This window comes from Madurella fahalii (assembly GCF_045866475.1).
Source record: "Madurella fahalii IFM 68171 DNA, scaffold_3, whole genome shotgun sequence".
NCBI lineage: Eukaryota > Fungi > Ascomycota > Sordariomycetes > Sordariales > Madurella > Madurella fahalii.
The window spans coordinates 1,709,553-1,730,452 of NW_027263973.1; the positions used below are offsets into that span (position 1 = coordinate 1,709,553).

At 56.2% G+C, this 20,900-nt stretch overlaps 6 protein-coding genes across 6 annotated transcripts; 2 read left to right on the forward strand and 4 right to left on the reverse strand.

The window, feature by feature from the left end:
* Window positions 1-248: 248 nt before the first annotated feature.
* MFIFM68171_05975 (uncharacterized protein) lies at window positions 249-1,754 on the reverse strand (the record flags this gene model as incomplete). Its single annotated transcript, XM_071061395.1, has 1 exon — window positions 249-1,754. One exon carries the CDS (start codon window positions 1,752-1,754, stop codon window positions 249-251), a length of 1,506 nt encoding a protein of 501 aa, XP_070917496.1.
* Window positions 1,755-5,423: 3,669 nt separating this feature from the next.
* On the forward strand, window positions 5,424-7,171 carry VCX1 (Vacuolar calcium ion transporter; the record flags this gene model as incomplete). The annotated part of the gene is made up of 5 exons (XM_071061396.1): window positions 5,424-5,748; window positions 5,840-6,051; window positions 6,114-6,861; window positions 6,924-7,009; window positions 7,097-7,171. The coding sequence occupies 5 exons, from the start codon at window positions 5,424-5,426 to the stop codon at window positions 7,169-7,171; spliced, it is 1,446 nt and encodes a 481-aa protein (XP_070917497.1).
* Window positions 7,172-9,615: 2,444 nt separating this feature from the next.
* MFIFM68171_05977 (uncharacterized protein) lies at window positions 9,616-11,076 on the reverse strand (the record flags this gene model as incomplete). The annotated part of the gene is made up of 3 exons (XM_071061397.1): window positions 9,616-10,398; window positions 10,455-10,594; window positions 10,647-11,076. The coding sequence occupies 3 exons, from the start codon at window positions 11,074-11,076 to the stop codon at window positions 9,616-9,618; spliced, it is 1,353 nt and encodes a 450-aa protein (XP_070917498.1).
* A 5,385-nt stretch (window positions 11,077-16,461) lies between these two features.
* Window positions 16,462-17,932, forward strand: BCL3 (B-cell lymphoma 3 protein; the record flags this gene model as incomplete). The annotated part of the gene is made up of 2 exons (XM_071061398.1): window positions 16,462-16,738; window positions 16,794-17,932. 2 exons carry the CDS (start codon window positions 16,462-16,464, stop codon window positions 17,930-17,932), a joined length of 1,416 nt encoding a protein of 471 aa, XP_070917499.1.
* A 338-nt stretch (window positions 17,933-18,270) lies between these two features.
* On the reverse strand, window positions 18,271-19,173 carry tfa2 (transcription factor TFIIE beta subunit, TFIIEB, Tfa2; the record flags this gene model as incomplete). The annotated part of the gene is made up of 1 exon (XM_071061399.1): window positions 18,271-19,173. One exon carries the CDS (start codon window positions 19,171-19,173, stop codon window positions 18,271-18,273), a length of 903 nt encoding a protein of 300 aa, XP_070917500.1.
* Window positions 19,174-20,045: 872 nt separating this feature from the next.
* On the reverse strand, window positions 20,046-20,710 carry MFIFM68171_05980 (Membrane bound hemo protein; the record flags this gene model as incomplete). Its single annotated transcript, XM_071061400.1, has 3 exons — window positions 20,046-20,216; window positions 20,335-20,461; window positions 20,595-20,710. The coding sequence occupies 3 exons, from the start codon at window positions 20,708-20,710 to the stop codon at window positions 20,046-20,048; spliced, it is 414 nt and encodes a 137-aa protein (XP_070917501.1).
* Between the last annotated feature and the right edge of the window lie 190 nt (window positions 20,711-20,900).

The window sequence follows — 20,900 nt, forward strand, 5'->3', positions numbered from 1 at the left end:
TTCTCGTTGCGCCTTACCGTTTAACTGCCAACTGTCGGAGTTAGGCACACTTGTCTCGGTCGGTTGCCACCACTATCCGTGGTATACACACCTAGGAAAGGAGAATTGAGATAGCCGTTGCTTACATATCCGTTGTCTAATTATACTACAAGTTGGGGATGATTCTATGTCTAGAATACAAGGTACGTGTATAGCCGAGATCTATCCCTGTTGTCTAATACAACCCGACCAGAGGTTCACACGACGGATCACTCCCCTTTGTACTTCCACTGCGCGTGCCGGTGCAGCATGTATTCTTTGCCCCGGATGCTCTTGTAAATGCCGTAAAATCCACCAAGCGGCCACTGCCTCTTGAGCCAGTGGCGCTTCTTCCCACCAGCCGCCTTGGGGTCAACGTGGACCTTGTCCCACACGCTCGGGAGCGTGCTGGCTCTGTACTTTTGCCGCAGCCCATCATACCACTCACGGCCACCGTACATGGGCCAGAACTCGTCCTGCGGATAGTACGTATGCGCGTACAGCCACTTCATGCCGCCGAGTTCGCGCACCTTGTTCTCGAGTTCACGGTTCTTCTGTACAAACTGCGCCGGGTCCTTCGGGCCCCAACCCCAGACGCCGACGTTGAGCATCATGTCCTGCTCCTTCTTGGCGACGCCCTCCGGCAGCGTGGTGTACGGGTGGAAGGTGGGTGGGCCGCGACGCTTGAGTGGGCAGAGCCACAGCGGCCAGATGCCAAGCTCCGACGAGGTGTAGTCAACAAACGGCTCGACGGTCTCAAACGGCATGGCGATGTCCTGCACCAGGAAACGGGCGCTCTCACCAGAGCCGTGCAGCGCGCGGTACATCATGCGGGTATGCAGGAAGTCGTCCAGGAACCACCTGAAGAACCGCGTGAACGGGACGAACTTGAAGTACTGGAACGCCGCGGCACCGACCCAGAATCCTCCGCGATCATACCGGAACAGGTACTCGGCGAGCGGGACATAATCCACCGGCGCCTCAGCCCCCGGCGCTACCGTCTTTTCCTTGGCATGGAGATAGAACCAGGGATCCCACGCGCCGCTAAACGTCTGCGGCTTGACGCCCTCGGGCATCTCATCCGTCAGCTCGCCCGTGATGATCACGCCATGGTCCTTGGAAAACAAGATGCCGTCGACATAATCGTTTCCGGGCTTCCTGACCTCCTCGCGCACCGCCTCCACCGCCTCGGCCACGCTCCCCGTCCGCCTATACCTCGTCTTGACGAACTTCCGCGCCTGCATCAACTGCACCTCCAGCAGCGTCGTGACCCCCAACGTCCCCACCGCGCCAGCCGCGCCCCGAAACAAGTCCGCCTTGTCCCCCTGGGGCGTAACATCGGCCACCTCGCCATCAGCCAGCACCATCTCGACGCGGTTCACCGTGTCGTCGAAGAATCCGTGCCGGAAGGAGCTGCTCTCGCCCGCGGTGCCGGCGTACCCGCCGCCGGCGGTGATGCCGGGGAACTCCATCACCACGGGCGGCACCAAGCCGTGCGGCAGCGTCGCCTCGACGAGGCGGTCCATGGGCACGTTGGGTTCGACCAGGGCGACGCGCCGGGCCGGGTCGACCGACAGGACATTGCGCAGGGCCGAGATGTCGACGGCGCGCGCGTGGCCGGGCCGAGGGCGCGTGCTGTTGGTGCTGCCGTGGAAGATGCGGTAGGGTTCGCCGCGCTCAAAGTAGCCTCGCACGGCAGAGGCGATCTTGGAGACTGCGGCTGCGTGCCGGTCCATTGTGGGCTTTTTCTTTTATTATTATTATTATTATTTGTTCTCAAGTTTTTATCCACTGCCCCTCTTTTTTTTCTTATCTTGTTTTCTTCGCATGTCAAGGGGTGGTTGATGTATGAGACTGGTTGAGGATGAGGTTAGGAATATGGAATTTATTTTGATGTGGGTCCCGCCGCTCTCAGTCACTTGGCAACTCTCTCAACCTATTGGTACAGTACTTTTTCCTGATCTTACACGTGAGTGAGTACTTACAGATGGGTCTCTTCACAAGATCACAACAGATTAACCGAGCGGTAAACGATTAAAGCTTATCTAGGGAAAGAGACGTATTCACTCCACGGTTTGTGTCAATGTTGGTTGTGGGTTGTGAGTTTCGCGTCTTTTGCGCCGGGGGACTGAGCTGCGAAGCTCGGGTGCTCTCAGTAAAGTTAGCCGGCCAATCAGTTATTGGCGGCTTCCGGATTGTTTTGGAGAGAAGAAAAAGACGGAGACAAAGAAATTTATGCCCCGAGATAAAATCGTCTTTGGCAACTTTCGGAATGTGCGACTTACCAAGCAAAAAGAGCTTGGGAGATATTGGGTCTTTACCCGCGTTGTCTGGCATCACTCTCTCCTCTAACAACAAATCCTTGGTTGGGTTTCACCCGTTTCTCTTCAGAACCGTAGCAGCCAGCTCCTCCCACTCGGTAACTAGAATGACGGGTGCCAGACCTGATAACCGGTGATGAATCAGGAACGGAGAATGCCTGCCGTCACTGCCTTCGACTACATCGTGGGCGCCGTGTATGCGCGGCAGGAGCGCCAACGAATGCGTCAGTGAATTTCACTACAACAGCGAGGTCACTCTTGTGACACATCTCTTGTTCAGCATGCCGGACACCCCTAGCTTTCCGTACAAGCCATATCTTGGACCCGACAGTCACACAGCCAATGAAGCCGCTCCTTCTTCGATGTCTTTGTCAAGTTCTGCCTGACGCCCGATGCCCGAAGCCTTACCGGAGTATGCACAGGCCTCTCTCCGGGTTTCACTGCATCCAGCAGATTCCAAAAGACACTTATCAATGCCAAAGCCTCGCCAAGTATACCGAGGTACAGCCTAAGCAGCACATTGGGCTTACAGCTTCTGCAGCTTCAAGAAAGCAGCAACACTAATCTCTAGCGGCGACGTCGCTAGAACCATCACCACGCTGTCATGCCTCTTCATAAAGCCCTTCAAGCTCAGTTGGGGTCAGTTCATCGACGGCAGCAAGCAGATCCGGCACCCCACGGTGGAAGTGATTAAGGTGACGCCGTCCATCGACCTGGTTCTTAGCCTCGAGACGGAAAAAGAGTCGCAGTATATTGCACAAGAAACTGCACGGCATGGTCCCAGACCTGCTTCTAACCCTGGCTACGCGAAGCGAGGCCCAGAAGCCCCCACAGCCCCTAGGAGGCCATCCCCTTGGCAGAAAGTCGGGGTTACCAGCAATATCACTGCAATGATTCCATGTAAGTGCTACTAGTCAGCTATGCCATGCCCAAAATTGAGGAGATGATGGCTAGGCGACTTTCTGGGGCGAAGTATGCTGAGATGCTGGCCGGGAGACGGAGGGCTTGGGGTGAGGGTACGTTTGCTTTCATGAGGAGTGCTGGGGGGTATTGAGGGGGGAGAAGGCGTTCGATGACAGGGGCCTCTGTTATGGCCATTTATAAAAGATACATCATATCCCTAGGAATGCAATGGTGGATGTGTATGAGGGGAGAAGGTTTGGGTGGTGTTGAATGTTTGGAGGCCCTCTTTTTCCCGATCCTCCCACAGGGCAGCGAATTAGCAAGCATGAGTGGTTGTACGAAGAACAAGACATGTTGAATACCACCATTGGTCAGTTAGTTAATGGCCGTAACCCGAGTCTCCGGTGTGGGAAGTGTAGAACCAACATGCCATCTCCGGACCCGTCCCACTCGGTTCCCACCCCCACAGTTGGAGCTGTCCAATCTCGGAGCGGCCCCACAAGCTACCGCGCCGCCAGTCTGCCCTGCGATCTTGGCGGGTTGGGAGGCCTCCTTGTACAGTACGTACCCCAACTTCTGTTTTTGGTATTTGAGCAGAGCAACCAAATTTCAGATTTCCAAGTTGAGCCAATCACAACCTGCAGTATGCGTCAGTAGCAGTCGGGCGCCGCTCACCTCACCACTTTCTTTGTGGACAATACATTCCGTGGCCGCTGACAGGACAATTTTGGTGATGAGGGATGCACTCGCAACGAAGCCGGACTTTTGGCACCAAGGGTTACTGCATATAAGATGGATTCGGTGACGAAGGTCCCGGTTGCTGTGGTTGCACGACTGTTATAATTGTCTCTAGTCTCTTGTTGCGACACCGGAGTTTATTTACCCTGTTGTTGCCATCAAAGGACGGGACCAAGCCGGATCATGACGCAGGTCGTTCCACTCGGAAACAAGCTGTCGTCGCTTATCGATGTAGAGACCCCTGAAGCTCTCCACAGCGGGTTTTGGGAAGCTCCAGCGTAGTTGGGGACGATGGCCTGCACTTTCGTCATGCTGCATACATGAAGTAGGTATCCATACTTCACAATGTATATATGCATCGGCGAGGACCGTAGGCCTCATCGACGGCCGCCCCGTGGCTTCTTACATAGTTGGAGCGAGTTTCAAAGTTGAGCAACCGCGCCAACACAGGGTAACAGCCTTTCTTGGCAATATAAGTATCTACGGCACGGGCGGACGATGGCTATTTGAATCGAAGCGCGCAGTTCGGATAAGTACCACACATGGGAACACAGGGAAAAGCGCAACCTTCAAAAACCGCTCGGGAAACAAAGACATCTGCACTTCACTTCTTCATTTACGCCATAGCCACACTTGGCGCCGCCATCCACGACCCCTCGGATTCTGAATAATCGCGCTTGGGAGGCCGGAAGGAAGCCTGTGGTGACGTGGTAAGTTTCTGCATGGGGGTGCGAGTTCGGCGCTGCTCACTCTCCATCCTCCCCTCCCCGCGGTGTGTTGCTTATGGAGAAGGAAGGAGTCGATGGTGGACGATGGTGGCAGAGGTATTGCAACGGCCGGGATGGATTTTTGTCAGTTTTACATGGCGGACAAACAGACAACAGACAACAGACGCTAGACAAACAAGCGCTCTCTCGCTAACTTTTAACGTTTACCAAGGGGGATCGCAACGAACCAGGGTGTTGGGCCAAATTCCTTCTTATCCGGATCTGGTCACCCCACCTTTGTTCTGCCGGGACAACGGTGGTTTGAGCATATCTCGTTCGCCCCGTTTCTTCCTGAGTCGTGGCATACAGTACCTAGGGCGCCGAGATTGCAACCCCGATATTTCGGTACATTTCTACCCTACCTTCGAGCTACCCAGTGCGACCTTTAAAAACGGTCGTGTTGTCGCCATGTGTGAGTAGCTACTCCTCTCCCGGTCTCCCTTCCCTCTTCCACTCGCCGCCCCTAAGCCCGCGGCGTCCCATCCTCCCAACGGCAGAGTTTCGTGTCAATCCTCCGCCGTCTTGGTCTGTGCGAGCGGCGTCGGCAGGGCCGCCCTCGGATGTACAGTACCTATCTATCCCTTGGATCTAAACACTGTACCTCCAACGCTTCAGAAATGAGTGTTCCCAGCCGCGCCAACCTAGACTACTGCACACCTCTCGAATCTGGACAGCCATGGGCGAAGAAGGCTTGGGCAACGGCTTAACGCGCTTTGCAGTCAACATCAAAACCCGAGATCATCTGCGCCGCGCTGGAACCGGCCACAGCCACGCCAACGGCAACGCCAACGGCTACGTCGCCGAGCGCAACATGGACGATGAAGAGAGCCCACTGCTGGGGCCCCGGCATGTCGCCTCGCGCCTCTCCGTGCACCCCGACTCCGGTTTCTGGCGCCACCTCCTCCTGAACCCCCACAGCAGCCCCGGCACCGATAGTCCGAATCCGTTTATCCGATGGCCCGCGCACGTCTGGAACGTGACCAAAGTCACTCTGTTTAGCTGTACGTTTCCAATAATCGTCATGATGATGACGATGATGATGGCGGTGAGGAGCCGCCAGCCTCCAAAAATGTCTCCTAATCCGAATTGCAGCGTGGATCAATCTTCTCCTCGTCTTCGTCCCGCTAGGTATTGTTGCTGGCCAGCGGGAATGGGGCGCCGCCTGGGTATTCTCTCTCAATTTCGTCGCCATCATCCCGCTGGCCGCCGTCCTCTCGTTTGCCACCGAGGAGATTGCGCACCGGCTGGGTGAGACACTTGGAGGCCTGGTGAATGCCACTTTCGGAAACGCAGTCGAGCTGATCGTAGGTGTCTCCCGCGTGTCTATCTGCGATGGTGTATATCAAAGGTTGACACATCGCTACAGGTCAGCATTGTTGCGCTGCTCGCAGGCGAGATTGAGGTCGTCCAGGCGTCTATGCTGGGCTCCATCCTCTCCAATCTGCTTCTTGTGATGGGCATGTGCTTCCTACTAGGCGGCGTCTACAACATGCGCGATGCCCAGGGTAACGGCACCGAACAGAGCTTCTCACAGGGCACCGCCCAGACGACGTGCTCGCTCATGGCGCTCTCGTCGGCCTCGCTGATCCTCCCGGCCGCGCTCTACAACGTACTGAACCAGGCCGCTGAGGACCACAAGCAGGCTAGTATCCTAGTCCTCTCTCGCGGCACCTCGATTATCCTGCTCTTCCTGTACTGCCTGTACCTATATTTCGCCCTGCGCACGCACAAAAAGTTATTTGAGCCGGAGGCGCAGAGCGGCGGGGGTGAAGGCGATGAACACGAGCCCGTGTTGGGTCCGTGGTCGGCCGCGCTCGTGCTTGTGGTGACGACGCTGGTTATCTCTGTGTGCGCCGATTACATGGTTGACAGTATCGACGCCCTGGTGGCCACGGGCAAGATCAGCAAGACGTTTATCGGTTTGATCTTGATCCCCATTGTCGGGAACGCAGCCGAGCATGTCACGGCCTGCGTGGTCGCCGTCAAGAACAAGATGGACCTGGCCATGGGGGTTGCCATCGGGTCAAGCATCCAGATTGCACTTCTTGTGACGCCGGCGCTGGTCATGCTTGGCTGGGCCATTGGTCAGCCCATGACGCTCAACTTCGGGTCGCGTGAGTTCATGCTTTCAGCTTGGGCACGGCATTGAACCATCACTAACTCTACGTCGCTTTAGTTGAGACTATTGCGTTCGCCCTCTCAGTCTTCGTCGTCATCTATACCGTTCAAGACGGCAAGTCCAACTACCTCGAAGGCGCAATGGTACGTAGCTCGACCCGAGCTCTGGTGTCGCCTCCGCAGCAGCAGCAGCAGCAGCAGCAGCAGCTAACCATCTTTGTACTCGCACAGCTCCTCGGCCTTTACGTTATTATTGCACTTGCCTTCTGGGCAAGCCCGGCCGATTCTCTCGGCGGCAAGCCTTGAATTCTGACTCTAGCGCACTGATTGTTGATCGATTCGACACCCATACATTCACGCATACATATCCGAGATACCACTCCACCCCCGAGCCGGGTCTTTCTTTTTCTTTTCACCCTCCCATTTCCAACCCAGTTTCCTTTAGAACCCGTTGATCCCAGTAATCCTTGTGTGTGTACAATAGATATCACTATATTTTATGAAGGGCTGCTCAAAGCAGAAGTAGGGAGGCGAATTCTGGCTTACCAAGGAGATGTTCGTTAGTTGGTTCACAAGATCGACTCGCAAAAAATGTACTACTAGTGGACAAAGCTGGTGTTACATGATGCTTGCGCCAGATGTCATGCCTATGCACGACTAATCTCGCTGTCTCCCTCCTCCCGGTGCCGATCGGCAAGTTCCCCTATGCGTACCATTTACGAAGTCGAGAGAGTTTGTAGTTGACCACGGGGTATGGAGCTCAGACGGGGTCACGATGTGCCAGCTGGGTGGAATCTGTCAGGAACGGTTTGGATACGTCAAGGGGTGACATCGGAATCATGTAACCAACCTTGGCTGAAAAGGACACATCAGGGCCTGCCTCCAGCCGTTGCAGTCGGTCTGCGACACCTTATCGAGGTAGGGTAAATAACAAGTGGGGGAAATTAGGTTAGCTAAGGTACTAGAAATCCAGTGAGCATCCCATGCCGCCTACCGCATGCAACACATGAGACTGCTTTACCATGACCCCACCTCACTGTCTTTTCACACTACACGTATGCTTTGCAAACATCACATCAGTAACCAGTGTCCGAGGGGCGGCCATGGACTGGACCGGCGACTGCAGTCATGACTGATCGCCGACGCTAGAGCCTCACCATTACTACACTTATATCACGAGCGAAGATGGTATTGCCAAAGTCAAATCATCTTTCATACACGCTTTTGATCATCATTATATTGCTGTAAATTCTCAAGGGGAGGGGAAACAATACGCATCACCAACCAATGCAGCGTGCTGATTTAGGTGGGTGGCCAGAGCGGGTACCCAAACCCACCAACAACTCGTCCTTCCGCGCCGGTCCGGACAAACTCAACACACAGGACATACCAAAGGACGCACTCTGCAGCACAGTGCCGCGTAGAACTTCGAGAAAGCCCCGTATTCTGGTGAGCCGTCAAGCTCGAGAAGCGGTGGAGGGCACTCACAGACACAGCTCTCTCCAATACCGTCCTTAAGAGTATGGGTATTTACCGAGCATCTGAACGCGATATGGATGATCCGAGTGCTTTGGATGCCTGGCCCGTCTTCTTCTGGCCGCTTGAGGATGCTGTCGGGCCACAGACAGCCGTTACCGACGAGTGAGAGAGTAGCCGGTACTACCGCCCGGATGAAGCTAAATACACGGGACGTACACACTGTTCTGTGACGGTGGAAAGGCTGTCTGTGATTTCTATTAGTCCGAAGCGGGTCCATGTTGCTATGTGTGGTGTTAGTTTCTGGTAAGCGGTTGGCAGGCAGTTCGATATATTATAAGCACGATGTCAAGGTACCGGTCGTCTTTCTCTTGGATGTGTATTTCCCAGATGATTCTGCATCGGTATGGGAACCTAACGTGTGCCTGCGCAACAGACAAATGCGGCAAGACAAACTTAACTCAGGTAAGAGACAACAACATGATTTCAATTCAACAACTGTCAAACAACAGGACTGCTTCTTCCGAGATAGATGCCCGCAAGCCAAGCCAAGCCAACTCAAGCCCGCCCCTTGAACACCGTTTAGTTAGTTTGTTTAAGAACCACCCCGAATTTTGTTTTCCACGCCATCCCCCACCTTCTTTCCTGCCGGGCATGCATGCTTCGAATGCTCCATGTTTCCCCGCCCCCCGTCCGTGGAAAGAAACGAATCAAAAGAGAGAAAGAAAAGAGAGAGAGAGAGAGAGAGAGAGAGAGAGAGAGAGGTGGCAGCCATGCTATTCACTACAACAAGATATGTTTCCCGAGAAATACCATCCATAGCCAGAGAGAGGGGGAGAAACACAGCTCAAAGGGACCACCCGTGTAAACACCCCAGCCAATCCGGTCCAGTCCAGTCTAATCATGGAAGCGAAAGGAAAAGCGAAATGGGAAAGAGAAAGAGAAAATGGCCGCGTTCGTCTGGCAGAGGAGGTAGGGAGAATATGACAAGGGCGCCGCCATGCCATATGTTCGCTGCTGCCGCCGCCCGCCGTCCACATCATTAATGTAGCCCACGCCGGTCCAGACCGTCTTTATTATTGTAAGAAATAACACACAAGGACCAATGTTTTTCCCAGCCCTAACATGCAGATTATTTGGTTTGGTTGTTGATTTTGTTGGTTGTCGTTAAGAACCGCTGACTATTATTATCTCGCTGAAGAGTAAACAACGAAAATCCCGAGTGATCGCGATACCTGTCTAGAAAATGAGAGTCGTGTCGGATCGTGCCGTAGCTACTGAGCATTTGCCCACAGCTCCCTCTGCTGGGCCTTGGCATCGTACGAGGACGAGCCCGGCTCCGTGCTCCCCGGCCGCCTGACTGCCGCAGCGCTGTTGTAGAACATCTGACCCATCTGGCCCATTGGGGTGCCTGTCGGGTATGACTCGGGATCCGGATACACGTACCCGTTGCCATTAGGGCTCTGAGTGGGAGAACCGACCGGCCCGGGTGAGGCCCATCCGACGCTGCCAATGTGCGGACTCCCAGCAGCGCTACCGGGACCTTGTTGATGTTGTTCAATGCTAGGCTCGAGTGTCTGAGGCGGAACATAGCCAGTAGGGTGCGACGTAGGCCGGACGCCGTTGTTGAAGCCCGAAGATGTTGTGGACGCCGGGCTGCCGACGTGGACGTCGCCGCGCAGATGCGGGGGAATCGAGTTGTTGCTTAGATACTGCATGTTGTTCATACCGGCCAGCTCGGCGCTCGGCGACATGGACATGGTGCGTTGCGCAGGGGATGGAGTAGTGAGGGGAGAACCGGGATTCGACGCCTGCTCGCTCTCCGACCGTGACTTGGTTCTAGCAGCCGCAGCCGCAGCGGCACTCGCGCCTTGGGCCAAGGCCTCAGCCCGCGCCCGAGCCGAGTCTTCGACTGTGCCGACATGGTGGTTCTGGTGCCTGGTGAGGGTTGTGCGGCGTGTGAAGGTCTTCTGGCAGTCCGCATAGGGGCACTTGTACGGCCGTTTTCCTGAGTGGATCCTGCGGTGGCGAGCCAAAGAGCTGCTATCACTAAAGGGCTATAACCACACAGGTTAGCGGTATTATCTAGTGCATCGACGTTCAGTTTGCTCACCTTGCCACATCGTTCACACCTGTGAGGCTTCTCGCCGGTGTGCACGCGCTGATGGACCGTGAGAGCAGACCGTTGGATGAACTGCTTGCCGCAACCTGGGTAATCGCAGACGTGCGGTCGGACGCCGCTATGGATGCGCTCTATCTTCCATGTTAACTGAGACCAACACCACTTTGACCGAGCATGACGTACCGTGGCGAGCAAGATCGCTTCGCCGTGCAAAAGGCTTTGCGCAGGTGCTGCAAGGGAAAGCCTTCAGTGGCGGCTGGGGTGCCGGCGCCTCTTGCTTAAAGCCGCCCGGAGGCATACCGGTCACGACATTCGGCGGCATGCTAGGCATACCCATGGGCGCGGGCGCCATATTGGCGCTGGGCACAGCCGACAGCGGGACTGCTCCCATGGCAGTAGGGGAAGGGTACGATGTATTCATCGGTCCCGAGTACCTCGAGTGCTCAGAGCCGTGAGGCGAGTTGGGTCGGTCGAGGGGGAGCAGGGGGTGTTGGGCTTGGGGTGCCTGTTGTTTGGGCGTTGCACCTTGGGGTTGTGCACCAGCTGCCGCACCCTTGGTGTTGAGGACATTGCCGATGCCCATGGCACCGGTCGCGGATGGCGATTGCGACATCCTAAATCTCTCTCTTGGCGTCGACGGGGGAAAAATGATCCTTTCAAAGCCCCTATGCCAGGATTAAGTCGCTAAAAGATGACGGTCAGCAAAATAGATCGCCAGTAGATTTTAGCGGTGAGCGGTCCGAAAGCAGCTGACCAGCGATCCATCCAAGAATTTCCGAAGGATGATTGGTACTCGAGAAAGCCAGAGACCTTTTCTACTATAACGGCATTACGGGCATGGTCCTGCCCGAGCGAATCAAGTATCCCTGGCAGTACTCGTCCCCATGCCCGATGATGAAAGACGGAGGAAAAGAAAAAGCGAGAAGGGATGCGGGGTTGACGAGAAGTGAAAATTTCATACCTCAGGTATAAGAAGCCCCAGAAATTCGGAAGGGGAGCTTCGCTCGTCAGGAAAGTTCTAGGACGTAGCTCTTAAAGCCGACTCCCCCAGGCTTCTTGAGCTATTGAGGTCGGTTGCGAAGGTGTTGTCGTTGAGCCGTGCACGGTTCAGGTAGGCTTCTGTGCTCGAGAGCAGGATGCTGAATGCACAAGACGCCCTGACCACAATGCGTCCGTTTAAGTTGACGACCTCGAGCTTGGCCGAAGCCACGGTGGGGGTTTTCGCGCTACTTTGCCCACACCCCTCGAACTGGTGCTCAAGAAAATAGCCCCGTCTGCCTGCGACACGAGTTTTCGCGGCGGAGGGTGCTGCCAAAATTTTTTGCTGGCTTTAGAACGGGAAAGGAAACTCTGAATCGCAGCGACCCAGGTCGGAGGAATTTCAGTGCCAAACTCGAGTGGGTCCTTCGGCAGATAGAGCAGCTGCTAACCCTGCGTCAACAGTAGAGCTTCTATCCCAATGACGGATCGACCGAGATGACTCTGCGATGTGTCTCTAGAGAAAAACCCAAGACAAAGACTGCGGTGTTTCAGCCCTCCGGGTTCCAGCAGCCCGGATCGGTGCCTGCTCGCAGTCTCCAGATCCTGTGCCCGATCGCTGTGTTGTCCGACCAGTGTCGGTGGTCCCGGCAAATCCGGGACGCGTTGCAATGCTACGCTTCGCTGCTCAAGAGATCCTCTTATCGCTGTCGCTCAGTGGCTGAGCCGTCGATTCGTCTATGTCGATGCCGTAGGACTGAGCCGTCTCGAACGTCACGGAAGGGTCTAACTAGCTCTATGTTCTTTGTTAGCCTCTCGCGTGATCGGTGCAATGTAAAGAACTACGTCGCGTGCATCGTGACGTGATGAGAAGACGGATGAGATGGTTTGTGCTCTTGGGCAGAACGACACGACATGTGATGCTGAATGGAAGTCGGGGCAAGGGGGTTGGCGTGGTTGTCTGAATCGGTTGCCTCGAACGGCCCCGTCAAGCATATGCGCCAAATGGGTATCATGATGCTCGTCCACACGCAGATGAAGTGACGGACTCGGGCACGGAACGGCCCGTAAAATAGGCCAGGCGAAGGGAGTGCGCAACGAATGCAAACGCGATCAAGCCACGCATTAAGCTCGAGCGTGACAAGGCGCCGTTTGGGTAGTGACACCTTGTTTGAAATGGCATGCTCGGTTGGCAGCACGTCCCCGGCCAGCACTGGTGTTTTTGAGATCCGTGTGTTGAAGGTTACGTACCGATGTTTTTCGATGTAGCCCGGGGGTGCGCGAGTCGGCGCGGATGACGTCGAAGCAACGAGGCGATGGGAAACAAAACGAGAACCACAATGAATCTCGTTCCGGATTGTTTGACGTGATGGAGGTGGAAGAACTTGACGGAGCGATCGATGGGGGGGACCACAAACCTGTGGATGAGGTTCTGGCCGGGAGGACCGTCAAAAATAATAGCAAAAAAGAAAATAACGGCTCGGCGCTGGTGAGGATCCTCAGTGAATTGGGAGTACTGGGGCAGGAAAGCCGTACTGGGGCAAAGGTGCAGGGGCCGGTTGAAACGAACGGTGAACAGGCTGGGGCCGGGGTACCCACGCCATGTGCGGGTCCGCGTTGCAATTGCCCTACCTGATACTGTCCGTGCAGCGGGGTACTTAAGATTCGCAGATGCCGTTACGCTAATTCAAGTACCGGTCACGAAGCACGCTAACCTTGATGATTTCGGTTGGGTGGAGTATCTACCAAATTTGTCCACGAATTCTCCGTTCCAGATGCGCCGCGAGGCTCGCACAACATGACAAGTCGGGTTCGAGATGAATAACGGTAAAAGCACCGGGCAGGAAACCTTTTCAAGAGACCAGTGTGTCCGAGCATTGAACACGCGTGCATCACCCTCACGCGTCTAGATGGTCTTTGGCTAGCCTGATGGTAAGGTTGGATGCTCACTCTGCCGACCGTTCCCACTGGTGTGGTGAAGAGGATGGGGACGAACCCAACAGAGATGAACAACGGGTCTACATGGCTAAATCTCCAACGCTCAGCCGGCGGCTTCACAACCCTAGTCCTATAATATGACAATCACAACACCTCTGGCCCATACCACTCTCGCACGTAGGCATACCGGGTGTGCCAACAGACAGAGCGCATCTGCAAGCAGCCGGCCCTAAACAAAGAGGGAGAAACGACGAGGCTGATACGATTTCGGCTTGTGTTTCAAAGCTGCCTGCTCTTGCAATCGGGCTTTTCTGTCAAACCCCGCAATGCAGCCGCGGAATACGCGCTAGTGTCCCGTGACTGACCTGTGTCAGCCCGATCGGTACTGCGTTGAGGGTGATCCATAGCAAGTATACAGATGGAAGTGGTGTCTTAATATGTCCGTGCGGGCGCTGAACGGCAGGGATGCTTACACCACCATGCCGGTGGCTGCTTGTCAGGTACGAAACAGTCCATCATGTTTGCCTCCTACCAGCCTCGAACCCTTGAACCCTCGAACCCTCGAGCTCTTAGACCCTCCTTGCGACCGGGCGCTAAGGTCAGCCACCCAATGCGGGCCGATTGCCCTAGGTCACTAAATATCCAGTCCGTGTCTTTAGGGAGGACCGATCCGAAGCTTCTCCGCCTTCGATCTTGCTTCGATTGCAACCCTCCGCGCTCGGGATGCGGTTGTGCGGCCCCTGCAATTAGCCCGTGCCCGTAGAGCCAGAACGCAGAATAGCGGATCGGCAGGCAAACAATGGGGTGCCAAAAACAGCATCTCAAGCCGCTGGGAGGGCCAACAACAATGCATTTCTAATGAGCAGGGTTGCAGATGAGGCCTCAGCGACACGAGATTGGCACAGCTCACTGAGATTGAAGCACTCGGAGTTGGAGGATGCTCCAGAGTCATCTGGTTGGACGCGTGGACCTGCCGCTGTGGCCGGTGCATGAAAATACCCATTCGGGTGCCCCCTGCTTCCAAGTCCGTCGTGAGCAGGGGAGCGGCACCTGAAGCTGGGACCATGCCACATACGGAAAGCTTCCAGAATCCTTCCAGAAGATGGAAAGGCGCCAGCGCAGCACCCGTGGGCCCAAGTGGAGGTCAGGGAGTATGCACAACAATCCGTGATTTCTGCGGCTTCCTGCACCCCCGTGAACCCAGCCAATGCAAAGAGGAGCTTGGGGCAAAAGCGCTCTCGACCCGCCGATCAACAAGTGGACGGCCATCGGTTGCTCTGAATCCTCGTCAGGGCTTCTCTAGTAGCGCGGGTTGCAACTCTCGCTCGTCGGTCCAATGCCCTTCTTTCGGCAAACCGCTGTCAGCTCACGCCGAGAAAGACAGAGGTGGTGTGAAAGTTGGTGAGGCTGCTACTGCGAAGTATATGGCAAATCGAGCCGAGATATGAATTGCGCACCAGTGCGACATGGCGTCGACCGAGTGTAGCTCTGCGAACGGATCCCAGGCTTCCATGACCCTTCTCCGAAGCTTCTCCCGCCAGCCCGGTGGGTCCGGGCAGGTCTGGCTCACGCAAATGCAGGGGGGAAGGCAGCCGGTCCACATGTGTCTGGGAACCCAGGTCCCCTGGTGAGCATGATGCGGGTTGCTGCGCTCACTGTTTCGATGGTACCTGATCATTTGATTGTGTGGCCAGGCCAAGCAAGGCTTGATCAGCCCGGAGACAGAGTTTGTCAGCAGAGAGAGATTTGAAAGTGTGGAGGGCGCCATATGCAGCTTGAAGTTTCGGGCCCAGATGTCAATGGCGCCCGCCAGGCAGAAGGGCACTGGCTAACGACACTCAGCACACGCTAAATCATGCCGTTCATCAGTGGCCCATTTTGTGCCGGCTTCGAGATTGCTTTCTATCATCGATTTCCGGAAAATCGTTGGCTGTTTGACCGAGCAGAATACAAGACACACCTTCACAAACGGACACGATTCGAAACAGGTGCCAGTTCCACAGCGCCCGGGAGACCGCGCATCTACCTCTATTCCAAGCCCAGGGCAAAGGCACCGAAATCGATCGTGGCGGCTGTAGTTTGGCCGAAGCGGCGGGCTCCTTAAAATTGGCCAATTTCTCAGATCGGCGCCCACCAACGCAGATAAGTCAGCCCATGTCTCCTGGGTATGGCCGTGCCGAGCGTACCAAAAGTGCAAGGTAGTGTGTGCGACCCCGCTCCACTTCTCTGTACGGTACAGCTTGCCCAACTAGAAGTAGAAAGTCTACTATGATATTGCTTTTGGATACGGTTTCCTGTACAAGTATAACAGAAGGCCCGACACATCCAACAAAGGGTATAACGGAGTAGGAATAATAACTAAACATTACCATTTGCTTTCTCTTTCTCCTTTCTCTATTGTATTTCAGATACGGTCACGCTCTCTGGAAACACGGTTTGGTTTATCCGCAGGATTTTCTAAAATGGGACATAGAGCGGAGACAGCCAAGAAGCGATCTCATCGGGGTTACCGTCTGACGTTCTTGACAGATTCTGCCAGTCAGCACGGTGGGTTATGGTGAAGTAATAGTCAGCACCTGAGATATGTCACAGCAATCGCGGCTCTTGCCGGTCCCGTCCCGTTTTGCTGGATGGAACAAGCAACTCCCCCTGAGAAGTGCGAGACAAGCGGGATACAAGATTCTCTGGCGCCAGCAAGATGGCCGCAACGTCCACGTGCACCATTGTGGCTCTCGCTCAGCCTACCGACTCCGACACCGCCTAGAAGCTGCTAAAAAAACGCCTTGGCGTCCGTTAGGCGTTCCCATTGCTGGGCGTCCGGCGCTCCTAGCCTTGCTTTCTGGGACAACCAATAATCAAGTTAGCTGGCTGTTTACGGTATGGACGCACGTCAGTTGGCAAATGGTCGGGAGTGCGGGGACGTGATGGGGGACTGTCTCACCCCGTCCTAGAGAGCTGGTGAGAAGGAGGCTCGCCGGAGGGAGATGTCACGTCTGTCCCCGATTGACCCAGTCCATTGTACTGCAAATTGCCCGTTGTTTTAGTGCTTGTCAATTTCGGAAGTCGATACGCATAGGTTAATATGGATTCGAGTGATACCGTGCTGAGGAGACAACGGCAAGGTCTAAGGCTAGTCATTAGAACTCTATTCAGGAACCCCAAGGCGCAGAGCGGGCCGCAGCCTGCTCCTCTATCCCATGCAGATACCGGCGAGGAGCATATGCCTCTCCGACAGAGCGGTAGAGCCGAGAAGGCAGAGGAGCAACCCAACATCCATGCCGCCGTCCGCAATGGTGATCTAGAGGCTGTCCAAAAGGCTCTCCGGGCCGTACCAGAGGCACTCACTGCTACGAACGACCGTAAGTGGTCCCCGTCAGGAGCTTGTTGGGAGAGAGAAGCTGACCAGAGCCGCAGAGGGCATGACGCCTCTATCCCTGGCCGTACTCCACGGCAACCTCGCCATCGCCAAACACCTCGTCAGCGCAGGCGCATCTGTTCTGCCCGCCGATAACAATGGCGAGTCCCTCATGTGCTTCGCGGCCACAACCCAGCAGGCCGCCATTATCCGCTGGCTCGCTCTTCAGCATGACGGCAAACTCACCAACGCCCGCGATCTCGCCGGAAACACCGCTCTACACCACGCCGTGTGCCGCGACGGCGTGCACGTAGTCCGCATACTCCTCGAGCGGGGCGCCGACCCGAACCTGCAGGCCTTACCACCGCCTTCAGATCCCAACAGCAACAGCAACAGCGACGACAACACCAACCGGGGCCTCGGAACTCCACTTTCCTATGCCGTCGTCACGGCCAGGGCCTCCAAGTCCCCCGCCACGTGCCTCGACATAGTCCGACTCCTGCTCAACCACGGCGCGCGCCCGGACCTGGCCCGCGAATGCGACGGCGCCTCCCCTATCCACGAGGCGGCCGCGGGGGGGCTGCACGCGGTGCTCGCGGCGCTGCTGGACGACGGCCGGCGGCCCGGCATGGTCGACCTGGGCAGCCCGGACCCGCGCGACGGGCTCATGCGGGGCACGACGCCGCTCATGTACGCGGCGGGGCAGGCGGGCGGCGAGACGGTCGGCTTCCTACTCTCGCGCGGCGCCGACCCGGCCCGGATCAACGAGCTGGGCGAGACGGTGCTGCACTGGGCGGTGGTCAACGACAACGAGGCCGAGGCCGTCGCGGCGATCCGCCTGCTGGTGGGCCGGCCCGGGGGCAAGGAGCTGGTGAATGTGCGGCACCGGTACGGCGGGACGGCGCTGCACGGGGCGGCGTACAAGGGCAAGATGGAGAGCGTGAGGACGTTGTTGCGGTTGGGGGCTGACTGGACGCTTGTGGCAAGCGATCATCATTATGGGAAGTTGTTGGGACTGGGGGGCACGGCGGAGGAGTTGGCGAGGGGTCAGGGGCATTGGGAGGTGGCGGAGTACTTGGCTCACTGGGCGGAGAGTGGAGGTTGTGAGCAAGGAGAGGAGGGGGGGAAGGAGGCGGAAGACGGGGTTGATGAGAAGGGGAACGGAGAGGATGGTGAGGAGGGAGGTGCCCGTTTGTGAGGTGTAATGTGTCTCATTATGCATTCTGCAAGATAGGCTTTTCAAGGTTTGGGATATATTGAAGGGAAATAACTGGGGGAGAAAACGAGAAGGCCATCGCCGCGTCATATTCATGGCGGGGAACGCCAAATTCCAGATCGTTACAGCCTGTAATCCGTTTAATCGTCAATCTCGTCGATGTCCTTGCAAAACAAGCAAGTCTATGAGCCAGAGTGAAAGCAAAATAACCAACTCCAACCCCCTAATGTACTGTACCTAAACCCTCCGAACCTCAACGCCGTCTATGCCAGATATGTCGTAAAGATACATGCGCACACCTCCACGGTACCTTGCGCCCCTCACCGCTTCATGTGACTGTAATCCTTGAGCAGGTCCTGCATATGATCGTTCGTTGATTTGCCGGTACGTCGCTGCGCCCGCTTCTTCTTCTTGTCCACCTTAGGCGCCTGCATTGCCTTGAGCCGAGGGTCCTCGGAGGCAGGCTTCTGCTGCGCCGCCACGAGCCGCTGCACGATGTTCTCCAGGCTCGGCACCTCGACCCTCGACCACATGAGCTTCAGCTGCGGATCAACCTCGTGGAACAAGCTCGGATCATCCAGCCAGACCATCCTCGCCGCGCCATCTTTCTTGGCCCTGACCACTAGGATCTTGTGTTCGGCTTCGAGTTCGTTGATCGCCCCGTCGCAGTCGGGCCACCCGTCCTTGAGGTCCTTGACGTTGACCCCGCTCGCGTCTGTCTTCTTCTGCAGGTACGCCAGCAGCTGCGTCTTGTTCTTGACGTTGGGGATGGTCGGCCGGTGCAGGTAGGTACCCGTCCTCCACGTCTGCTCGCTCAGCTCGGGGTCGGGGATCCACTGGATCTGCGGATGACGGCGCATCTGCTCGACAAAAAACTCCTGGTCGTGCTCCGGACGCGCCGTCAACGACAAATAGCCCAGCACGTCCTGGTAGCCCTGTGGCTCGTCTTTGCCACGCAGCCACGAGACGGCGTAGGCCATCTGTGAGATGACGCTGTCGCCCGTGCCCGTCAGCGCCGGCTGCGAGAAGACAATGTTTGCGGGCGTGTCGCGGTCCTTGCGCGGCGTGAGGCTGCCGGCGGCGGCAGCCGACGTTGTCGAGCCGACCGAGGGCGAAGGAGAGGGCGGCGCGAGCGAGCGCTTCGTGCCGCCGCTGAGCTTGGATGCGGCCGCCGACATGCCGCTCACAAACGACGCCTGCTGGCGCTCGAATGCGTTCGACATGTTGCCGTGGGATCCCGTTCGCTTTTCGTTGGGGTTCTTACTTTCGAGCGGTTTCTGCGGAGGAAGGTTTGGGTTGGAGGAGGAGTGGAGGTCATTTAGGATAAGGTGAACGAAGGTCAAGTGGAAATGGCGGCTCAATGATAAAATGTATCAGCTGTCAACCAGGTGGCTGGCACCTGAACCGGTTGAGTGAGTTGTCAGCGGGAAAGCCAACCTCAAGAAGGCGAGGACGAGAAAACTGGGAAAAGGTCACAGATGCTATCTCATACTTGAGAAAACCAAGCATTCGTATTCCGTACTACATCATGGTGAAAATAATGCGGTACTAGGCGCCCTTCAATGAGAGGCACTTCATGTCAAAGAAACAACACGCTCACGGATCAAAGAACCAACCTAGTACCGCATCCCACCATGCTCAAAGAGTGGACCTCGTCAACTTTGCAGTAATTACAAGGTCTATAAACTATGTGCTGGTTTCCAGCACACCTCGCCTCCAGAACCCTATGTCTACCAAAAGAGGTAGTTAGCAGCTCGCTTGCCTGCTCGCTTGCTTGCCCGCCCGCCCAAAAATGGGATACGTAAAATACCAGCAGACGCAGATACCATCCATCCTCAACCCAACTCCGCATGTTGAAGAAATAAAGACGCGACCACCACTTCTTGCCAAGCACTGTTGCATTCGGATGCGCGAGCAGCCGACTTCGTAGACCCCATCCAATGTGGATCACGCTGGGATTTGACAGCTGGGTAGGACTCAGGTGGATCCCCATGGACGATTTCCCGCCGTGCAGCACAACCGAGAAGACCCTAACGAATCCTCCGCCGTTAAAATACCAACGCGTCACCGTCCGTACGCGACCATCTCATCAAGCTTAGGCGCTCTGCGCAGCCTGCTGTTGCTGCAGATACTGGTAGGCACCGAACGCGATCAGACCGCCGATGAAGACGAAAGCGTACAGACCGACGCCGAGGCCGGCGCCGGAGGTGTTAGCGGCCGGAGCGACGGCGCCGGGGACGGGGGCCTTGGGCTTGGGGTCGCCAGGCTAAAGGTGGAAAGACGAGCATTGTCAGCAATCCAATTGTCCAATCCTCAGTCTAAAGCGCTGCCAGAGCGTATTATGGTTGGGGGACTACAGTGGGGGACTGAGGGGCTTTGCTTACGTTGCGCTTCAACTTTCCAACTAAGAGCTGGTCGAGGGTCTCACGGGCCTCGTCGCTGTGGCCGACATCCTCAAAGGCTTCGGTGGCGTCCTGGCCGGCAACGTCGAGAAGGACCTCCTCACCGCCGCTGTTGGGGTATGGTTCGTTAGCACATGCTGCGTCGTTCGGCCCGCTGCGATGCGGGGAAACACGGAAAATGGAAGCTCGGCGGAAGATGATATGCGAGCAGCATGCGGGCGGCAGCGCAGGTGCCAACTTACGGGTGCTCGTCTACGAATTTGGACACGTCGTAGATCTTGTCGTGGATGACGACGTAGAGATCCTTCTTGGTGTTGTGCTCAGCAACGTCCTGGTAGGTGAGCTCCTTGGAGGCCATCTTGACTGTGTTTGTCGGTGAAAGAGTGATGTTTCGGTGACTTTTTTCTTCCTTCTGGACAGCTGTTTGTTAGCACGATACGCAGAGGCAGACACGGCAAAGGCCGGCATGCGACGATTGAGTTGGCGTACGTACCAGAAATTCCAAGACACTAGCAGAGACCGTGATCGATTGCGTCCGAGTGCCGACG